The sequence below is a fragment of the Tachysurus vachellii genome, chromosome 8 (assembly GCF_030014155.1).
Source record: "Tachysurus vachellii isolate PV-2020 chromosome 8, HZAU_Pvac_v1, whole genome shotgun sequence".
Taxonomy (NCBI): domain Eukaryota; kingdom Metazoa; phylum Chordata; class Actinopteri; order Siluriformes; family Bagridae; genus Tachysurus; species Tachysurus vachellii.
Genome location: NC_083467.1, coordinates 19,073,427 through 19,084,001, shown reverse-complemented (window position 1 = coordinate 19,084,001; position 10,575 = coordinate 19,073,427). Strand labels below are relative to the sequence as shown.

Genomic DNA, 10,575 nt, shown 5'->3' with positions numbered 1-10,575 from the left:
CACCATTTGGAGCTTTCCGGTGCTTGATGTTTGTACCTGTGTGCTATGTGATCTGTGCGTGTCTCTGTAAGCTCAGCAGCCATTACAGCCTCTTTGGAGCTGCTTCAATTGTTCCACTGAGACTTCTCAGCTTGTTTATTAGTGGAATTTGTCACTGGTGATTTCCTTTGTGACTTAATGAGTTTATAAACGATTACCTACGCCGAAGAAGGTCTCTTAACTCTGTTATTCTTTTTTTGCCTTTTTTTTTATCTATGTTTTCCTTTCTCACTCGGACATCCAAAAGTAGACAGCATCCAAAATTACTCGAGGTGTCATGCGACCAATTTGTGTCTGCTGTGTCGATAAGGCGGGCAGATGAGTGAAGGGATTTGGAAAACTTTGGATTTCACACCAACATTTGTCAAAGAAAATAAAGTTGCTGGTTTGGTGGAAGGCTTTCTTGCTTATTTATTTATTTATTTTTTGGTTAAAGATGTTGTGACGGATGATGACTAATATTCCAACTACAAAAACTTTTGTCAACTTTTTTTTTTAGATATATGGATCAGGATCTATGATGGTTGTCATGCGATTGGCTCTTAGTGCACTGGTTTCCGAAGAAAAAAATAAGCTGTCAAACTCGATGATGTGTTCGTGACATGTTCGCTGACGGGATAGAGGGAAAGGTCTGTGGTTAGTCGTTTACACTGTCAATCAAAAGGACCCTTTTTATGAAATTCCGCAGTTTCTGGCCACGTTCGGTGTTGAAAAATACCAGACTTTCTACTGGATGTTAGAACATGTAAGACGAGTTGGCAAGACTAAGGTCACTCCATTGACTTTCTATTGAAGCAAGAATCACATTTAAAGGTCTCACCATTTTTTTCTCTGTACAACATTCTCACACAGCAGCTCACGTCCTCGTCTCGGAGGCCAGCGTGCTCGTGATGCTGAAAACATCCCGGGCTCCTCAGCGTTACAAGCGGTTCTTCCATCCCACTTCATTCTGCAGAGGATTTAGCATGTGCTGTATCTCTTCACTCCATGTCTAAGATAATGCTCCGTTTTTTTGTGTGGATTCCTGCACATATGCCACCGGCGTGCTGACACGAACTTCACCCTAAGCTAGAGTTTAAAGAAGTTTCAAAAGAGATGAATTGGATTATTCCCTGATTAGTTTTTTTTTCTTCATCTCCCTTAAGCCTGTTTTATACTGTGTGATTTCAGCAGTCACACTTTATGATCTGATCCCAGTAAAATCTTCACCGAGTTCTAGAGCAGACTGCGATAACATGTTCTCCATGTCAGATTGACCTGCGATTAAAGGAAAAGACTCGGCTCGGCTTATGTCGGCGCGAGCTTTCTTGCTTATCTGTTGCTTCTAGTGTATTCGCAGCTATACCAGTTTCATCTGTGACTTTTTAGCACTGTGATGTTAAATTTGTCAAAGAATTCTTATATAATAATAAACGCCATGTTTTGCTGTGACAGCCCAAAATATCATATAGCTGGCTTGACTTGTGTTGTGAATGATGTGTAGGTTTGTGTGTGTTTCCAGACAGCTTCACTTTTACCACTTTGTTGCATTTGCTCTCTCTCACTCACTCATTTTCTACCGCTTATCCGAACTACCTCGGGTCACGGGGAGCCTGTGCCTATCTCAGGCGTCATCGGGCATCAAGGCAGGATACACCCTGGACGGAGTGCCAACCCATCGCAGGGCACACACACACACACGCTCATTCACTCACGCACTCGCACACTACGGACAATTTTCCAGAGATGCCAATCAACCTACCATGCATGTCTTTGGACCGGGGGAGGAAACCGGAGGACCCGGAGGAAACCCCCGAGGCACGGGGAGAACATGCAAACTCCACACACACACAAGGTGGAGGCGGGAATCGAACCCCCAACCCTGGAGGTGTGAGGCGAACGTGCTAACCACTAAGCCACCGTGCCCCCCCTGCATTTGCTCTATTAAAGAGTTTTTTTTAATAATGTTAATGTTTTTCACAGATTCCAGCCACTTCTCCTGTGGGTGCAGGAGACAAGAGTGGTGAATGTGGATGAGGTGGAAAACGTGCTCATTCGTACATGTCTCTTTCCTCCCTTTTCTTGTCTAATAAAACTAGCTGTGTTATTGTGCTTGACAGGTTCTGATTCCTTTGTCAGATGTAATTTAACCACGCGTGTGTGTGTGTGTGTGTTTGGGGGGGATCGTGTGCAATCTGGCCCTTCTTGCGGCAGTCTATGTAACGAGATCTCTCCATCTTGTTCTTCCTGCAATTTTTACCTTGTCATCCATGCTAATTAACACCTCTACAGCCTGCAGAAATAACAGTCATTAAGCACTGCAGCAGGACCATGCCACTCTACCTCCTGCTAAATCGGATATCGATGAGCTCGCCTTCTCAGAACTTGTGTAAATCCGAACCGTGACGTTTCCCAGGTTGACGAATATAATGCAAGGGTTCTTAGCGTTTATTCAGAAGTTGAACGAGGAGCAGAGTACAACATCGCCACTTACCTTGCCTATTGATAACCGGCTATTGATCCAATTTTCGTGTCCAAGTGCTCCAAGTATTGACTCCCTGTGATGTGTGATGCTACTGTGAGGTTTACAGGTGTGTCTGCATGAGGTGTGTGTGTGTTTCTCTCAGTCTGGTCCAGGCCCTGGTTGGGTCGATGAACAAAAGGTGACGGTTCATTAATGTAAAACACAGCAGAGATTTGTTCTGGCTGTGTGTGTGTGTGTGTGTGTGTGTGTGTGTGTGTGTGTGTATGGGTGAGAGTGAGTTCATGTACAAGTCTGGCACACTGATAAAATGGCCTCGATTAAATGACTTGCTTTATTGAGTTGGCCATTACGAGAGGCACGTGACCTTAATCACTCTTTCTGTATCCTAATTACAGTCTGAAAAACAATGCAGCTCTCGTTAGTCCTTACAAAGACTAATATTTCCTAACTTTGAACAAAGTTTGGTTAAAAGCCATTACACATCAAGTAAAATAGTGCGCTGTAAACGGGAGTAGTTTAAAAGCTGTGTGCAGTTCTGCACACAGAACTAAAAGTAAAAACGTCTTGGCCTCCAGTATCCAAATCCTAAAGACAAACCAAGCCGTATTTAAGGAGAACACCGAAGGCAGAAGGGTCCACGTACATCGGCTTCATTTAGTTTTCATTTCAAACTTTAAAAACAGACATTTGGCTTTTCATCATTTCAGGTTGATTTTAGGGCTAAAACGAGTAAAGGGGTTTAATAGATTTGTATGTGTGACTTTAAAGGGGTTTAATAGACTTGTATGTGTGTCAGCAGCCACTGGATAGCTATTAACAGAAAGCGTAGATTCAGGATTACTGTTAATGTCTGACGTACTGCTAATATAGATCACCGAGTGCTGTTTAAGAATAGCAAGAGAGTGACGGGAAAGCAGGAAAGGAGGATGACACGGGAGCTGAACACGTCAGCAGGGTTTTCATACTGCTCTAGCGTAAGAATATGTTAATCGATTCTTCATATGTTTATTACAGGGAACACATTTTAACCAGAAGCAACACGTATAATAGCTATAAATACATCACTGTATTCAGAAGTTGACTCTTTCATATTTATCATCAGGTGTTTGTGGTGTTAAGTTCATATTTTTTTATTTTTTATGAAAAAATAAAAAAAAATAATAATCTTACTTAAATTTGCATCATTTCAAAAGGAATGAAGACAAATTTCAGGCATCGTGAAGGCCGTTTTTGTTAGAATTCTTAATTTCAAAGCAGCTACGATTTGCCTAAATGTACTGACGACAGTTTAATCAGTCGCACCAGGGTTTTAGTGCACGTGGTGCAGAGTGAGCAGAATACTAATCCTGCTTTATTGTACTGTCAGAATAGTGAATCCTGAATAAAACTGAATGGCAATGTTAGATCAGGCATGCTTGCCATGCTTTTCCATCACTCTTTCTCTGGGTTTTTGCTTCTATCCTTCTCTTTCCCTTCCTCCGGCGGTGCTGATTAATGACATTTGTACTGCTCCACGCTTCCTCCTCCCATAGCATGGAGGAAGTGTTCCACTCCTCTCCTACCTTTCTGAATAAATCACTATCATTTCACACATCATATCCCAGCTCATCTCTCTCTCTCTCTCTCTCTCTCTCTCTCTCTCTCTCTCTCTCTCTCTCTCTCTTGCTTTAACACACACAAACCACACACTTCCTCTTCCTTTTCTCTGTACATGTAAAATCTAATGAATAATCTAATGATCAGAATCAGACGAAATGGATGAAAAGGTGAATGGATGGATGGAAGGATGGGATGGGGGCTGGCTGGAGAAAGAATAGACGGATGGCCGTTCTACGATTGCCTGCGACACATGAAAAGAAGGTTGTTAAATGAAGATGAAGGAGAGGGAAAGATAATGAATAGATGGTTTGCCAACTGCTTTTGTCATTAGGCTTCTGTCTCCCTCCCTCTTTCTCTCTCTCTTTCTCAATCACTCTCTGCTCCTAGTGCATGAACTCCCCCCTCACACTTCTTCCACCCTCTACTCCGGTTAGTGTTTTATTTAGATAATTCCAGGTTGTCGTTTTGTTCATTCTTGGCCGTGCAGGCAGGAAACCTCTGGCTTTGCTAACGACCCTCTCTTTCTCTCTGGTGAGGATTATATATCCACAGTATATGTGTACGTACTCACTCACCCGCTCACTCACCCGCTCGCTCACTCACCCGCTCACTCACTCACCCACCCACTCACTCACCCACTCACTCACTCACTCACTCACACACCCACTCACTCACTCATTCACCCGCCCACTCACTCAACCACTCATTCACCCACTCACTCACTCTCTCACTCTCACCCGCCCACTCACTCAACCACCCACTCACTCACTCACCAACTCACTCACTCACTCTCTCACTCACTCACCCACTCAACCACCCACTCACTCACTCACCAACTCACTCACTCACTCACTCACTCTCTCACTTACTCACTCACTCACTCTCTCACTCACTCACCCACTCACTCACCCACTCACTCACCCACTCACTCACCCACTCACTCACCCACTCACTCACTCACTCACTCACACACCCACTCACTCACTCATTCACCCACTCACTCACTCAACCACTCATTCACCCACTCTCTCACTCTCACCCGCCCACTCACTCAACCACCAACTCACTCACCCACTCACTCACTCACTCACTCACACACCCACTCACTCACTCATTCACCCACTCACTCACTCAACCACTCATTCACCCACTCACTCACTCTCTCACTCTCACCCGCCCACTCACTCAACCACCAACTCACTCACTCACTCTCTCACTCACTCACCCACTCACTCACTCTCTCACCCACCCACTCACCCACCCACTCACTCACTCACTCACCCACTCACCCACTCACTCACTCATTCACCCACTCACTCACTCAACCACTCATTCACCCACTCACTCACTCTCTCACTCACCCGCCCACTCACTCAACCACCAACTCACTCACTCACTCTCTCACTCACTCACCCACTCAACCACCCACTCACTCACTCACCAACTCACTCACTCACTCACTCACTCACTCTCTCACTTACTCACCCACTCACTCACTCACTCTCTCACTCACTCACCCACTCACTCACCCACTCACTCACCCACTCACTCACCCACTCACTCACCCACTCACTCACCCACTCACTCACTCACTCACTCACTCACACACCCACTCACTCACTCATTCACCCACTCACTCACTCAACCACTCATTCACCCACTCTCTCACTCTCACCCGCCCACTCACTCAACCACCAACTCACTCACCCACTCACTCACTCACTCACTCACACACCCACTCACTCACTCATTCACCCACTCACTCACTCAACCACTCATTCACCCACTCACTCACTCTCTCACTCTCACCCGCCCACTCACTCAACCACCAACTCACTCACTCTCTCACTCACTCACCCACTCACTCACTCTCTCACCCACCCACTCACCCACCCACTCACTCACTCACTCACCCACTCACCCACTCACTCACTCATTCACCCACTCACTCACTCAACCACTCATTCACCCACTCACTCACTCTCTCACTCACCCGCCCACTCACTCAACCACCAACTCACTCACTCACTCTCTCACTCACTCACCCACTCACTCACCCACTCACCCACTCACTCACTCACTCACTCACTCACCCACTCACTCACCCAACACACCACATGAAACACATCAAAAACTATAAATATAGTATAATGTTGTTTATATGAACATGTCGCTCACCAAAGCCTGAGCCTTCTCTCTCTGTGCGTGTTGGAAGTTTCTAGAGTTTACTCATATTTCTCAGTTCGTGATGTCCAGTCAGTGAGTGTTAGTTTCAGTGTGTGAAGTAGCACATGCTTGTGAACACTGTGTGTATTTGTACTGAATGTTTCTCTCTCTCTCTCTCCCTCTCCCTCGCTGATAGCTGATCGCAGTATACGAAGAACAAGAGGCCCAGCAGAGGGGAGCGACGAGTCCTGGAAACAGCAGCCACGAGGTCACTAACATTAACACAAACAGCAGTGGTGCTCCAAGACAGCCGAGCCCTGAGCCCTACGACGCCGAGCTGGTCTGTTTCCAGCCAATCCGAGGAGGGGAGATCGAAGTCAACTCCTCTGCCCTGAAAGCCAGTATGTTCCCTACATGCACAAAGTGGAGTCATTTTTCTAATGCCATCCCAGCCCACATAAGAAAGAAACACGAAAACGAAAAAGTTCAATCTCGTCTTTATAGAAAGTGTAGACCACGTTTATAGCTTGGAGGATTTCTCAGATACAGACGCAAAAAAATTGTCGGGGTTTAAAATTCCATCGACGGTCTGGCCTGCCGCAAGAGCCTCATTTATAAGTGTCGATGTTTAGCAGGCATCTTTGACTGGTTCTTTGTTTAGAAGTTAATGAGGAATGTAATGACAGATTCTCATTGCTTTAAAGTTTGGAGGATAATGAGATTGGTAATAGAAGGAACACGGTGTTGTGTTTCTCTCTCACTCTCTTTGTGTCCCAGACTCCTCTGGCGTAATTGTGTGACTCTGATTTGTTTTGCTGTCATGTTAGGGTAAATGTACTATCTGCATCATCCTGTTGCAGCATATGGGATGTGGTGTACTATACTAATCACATCTTTCACAGAGGCGCCGGTTGGAACCACGTTTTACATGCAAGTGTTATTATCGAGCAGCGGCAGCAGAGAAAACGGCTAATAATTTAAGTGGTCTGATTTCTCTGTCAGGGTTTTTTAATAGGCTTGGCTGTGGTAATTTTTGGAGCATGTGTCTCATTTGACCTCAAAGCACCGCCTTATGCCACAGGCTTATAAACGCTATAGGCAATGCAAAAAACATCTGCCCACATCCCCCAACGTCATATAAAATGTGGGAGGTAGGACATGCCGTGTAGTCAAACCCCAACTCGGTCAGGGTTGAAGGTGAATGTGACGTGGTGCAGTGTTGTGTTTCTGTCCTGCTCTTCAGGTTGCCCTGTAAAGCCCCTCCTTATGTTTAAAGTTTCATTGTAATAGCAGACCGGGGCTTGTAACCATGTTTAATTTGCAGAGCCATACATTCCTGATCCCACCTCCAGTTTCTCTCATCTCTGCAACAAAGCAGAGGTGTCGGCTGTCAGTAATATTTTTTCCCTTTCTTGCTTTTGCCATGGCTGTAAATATGCAGTTTGTCATGTCTGCATGACGTACAAAGTCCTGTGGTGTGCAGGGATGGAGAGATCATGTACAAACACACATGCTCATATCTATCTATTTATGTATATATACGGGTTTACTCCTAGGATATCAGCGTGTGACCAGATGATCTTGGGAATTTTTATACCTCACAATCTTTAGAGTGAATTGATTAGAGTGATGTGTATCATTCGCACTCATTTCTAACATAAAAACATACCTATTTGAATCTCAGAGGCACGAGGAGATAAATGGGTTGTGCATCTTCAGTTTTTCATTAAAAAAAAAAAAAAAAACAGCCTCAATTCTTTATGGTATGGTTAACACAAAATTTTCGGAAACCTTCCTTTGAGATTCTGCTCCGTAGTGAAACTAATTCGTCCTGCAATTCCTGTAGATTTTCCATGCATTTCTTTTTTTATAGTTTCGTGCTGTGAATCTCCTGTTCTACCAAGTTTCAGATGGCTCTTGCTTGTGGCATGGTGTCTTATCATGCTGGAAGTAGCCATCAGAAGATGGAGTCCTGTTGCTCCACATGTGTTTCCTTTCAAACATCCCGAAGTTGTAAAATATTAAGATTTCAAAAAGGTATTTTCCTTTTAGAATCAAAATGGATCTAAAATGTTTTTTTTGCACCTTCCTTAATGACTGTACACCTTCCTGTAAATATAAAAGATGAGGTTGAATTCAGGCAAGCTTAGAATTCTTCAAGTGCCATTTTCACACTTGTGTAAAGTGCAAGTGATCTCTGTAGATGTTATCTTCATATCCAGATATCTGAATATCAGCCAAAGACACACACACACACACCCTGTTTGTTTGATGTGCTGGAATTTCCCCGAGGCTGCCTCTCATTGCTCACCGATACGGCCTCACTAAGTGGATTATCACTGTGGAGTGAGTGAATGCTCACCATCCAGCCGTCCATGCACACTGGATGAATTTGTGTCTGCAGTCCCATCACAGGCTTGTGTCCTCCTCTCCCCTGGTCATTGAGCTCCATGATGACCCATGAAATCCTTACAATGAAACTGGTGCGCTAATAATATTTTATGCTTTACTGGTTTGTTTTATTACTTCAATTAGTTTGCAAAGCAGAAAGCCACAAAGAGGAAAAAATCAATTTCACCTTTTTGAAGAGTCTCCTGCCAGAGAGAAGAGGGTTTGGTGAACTGTATGGCAGGTTTGGGATGAGAGTTTTGCTGAAACATTGAAGCTAAAGGTGAGGATTAAGTTTGTAAAGATGACTTGGTGTATTAACAGTCGCATCCTGACCCGTGTTTAGTCCCGCCGTTGGTGTGAGTACCAGAGTAAGTGTTTATTTGATGTTAAATGATGCTGTTTTTTGTCTTTTTTTTTTTTTTTTTTTAATAAGCACCATGAATGTCTTTTGGAATGAAGGCTGAACAGAGGTTTTACAGAAAGCAGTAGAGTTGTCTGGGCTGCATCAGTTTATAAGCATACGTGCAGGATGAGTGAGCTCATGGAACCTGTGGCTCGTATCTCTCAAATGAGTTGTGATGGAGAGAGAGAGAGAGAGAGAGAGAGAGAGATGTTTGGTAGAACAAAAATGGCTTCTGGCAAAACCATTCCTTTTGTAACTCTCACTAATGGCATTGCTTAGCACTCTGTAGACGGTGAGAGAAAGAAAATGACCCGGAAATTCCAACTGAACCCTGCGTCTAGCAAGTGAGCTTAAACGCAGGCTCAGTCGGGTTGAGTTCTGGTGATTGACTTGGCTTGAACTTCTTCCACTTATTTTCAGCTGTCGTGTTTTCATCGTGTTTTGCGTTGTTGTCTTGCTTGCGTGATGACACGTCAGCCAATCAGTTTTGATACATTTCTCCGTATAAAGGCAGACACAATGTTTCTGTAGACTTTGGAATTCATTCTGTTGCTACCGTCATGTTAGATCATCAGTATAGATTAGTGAATCTGTTCCAGAAAGCAGCCATTCAAGCCCAAGCCTGTGACACTACATCCTATCATGCTTGACCCATGAGATTGTATGTTTTAGATTATGAGCTGATCCTTTCTTTCTCCACACTTTGGTCTTTTCAGCACTTTGCTACACTTAGAGGTTCCAGCACTTTTCAGGCTCATCTCTGTATCTCTTTGCAATTCCAAACTGGTCTGATGATCCTTACTGCTGATAAGTGGTTTGCATCTCTTGTTCTATGGTGGTATCTTTATGACCTTGGAGGTTGTATTTTTCACGCCTTTCATAATGTTCCTGTCATCAACTGCTCTTCTTTTCTTTGACCGAATTGTTCAGAAAATGCCAAATATGTTATATTGGCTATGTCTAATGCTTGTCTGGTTCTGATAGCTTTTCCTGCTTTTTTCCTATAGACATATATGTATCTCATTCTGTTAGTTCTGTTGTGAACATTACCCCACATCTGCTTTGATTAATTCAGAAACTGATGTGAAATCAGCACATAATGACCAGTACTATAGGGGTATCACAGGCTGTAATACAGAAATAAGTCATGAATGAAATAACCACAAAGATCAGCACTGTGATGGCAATATATACTACGGGTTGTGTAGGGGCCTTGACTCGGTCTCTCGAGTGATTGGAGCATATTGATCCTTGAGCTGCTGCTTGCCTGCTCCAGGGGGAGACAGGGGTGTTATCAGAAACTCCCACTGAGCAAGTCACTAATAAGGCAGGATTACTCTTGAGATGTGCTCATATGGGGACACGTACAAAAAAAAAAAAAAAATGCACAAATAAAATCCTTGCAGCTAAAAACAAGTTTAATCAAAGTTTAAACAAGTATGTGTCTATGTGCACTGGATGATTTGGTCCTAATCAAGCAGAGATGCTGCTTCCTTTTTTTTAATTTTTTTTT

At 43.9% G+C, this 10,575-nt stretch overlaps 1 protein-coding gene across 7 annotated transcripts in view; it reads left to right on the top strand.

Moving 5' to 3' along the window:
• The window catches only part of pard3bb (par-3 family cell polarity regulator beta b), a 256,531-nt gene that overhangs the window by 56,510 nt on the left and 189,446 nt on the right, over positions 1-10,575 (top strand). For all 7 annotated transcript variants that reach the window (XM_060876753.1, XM_060876749.1, XM_060876750.1 and 4 more), the window contains exon 4: positions 6,465-6,669. In XM_060876753.1, the coding sequence (XP_060732736.1) occupies positions 6,465-6,669 (205 nt within the window). The remainder of the gene's footprint in view (positions 1-6,464; positions 6,670-10,575) is intronic.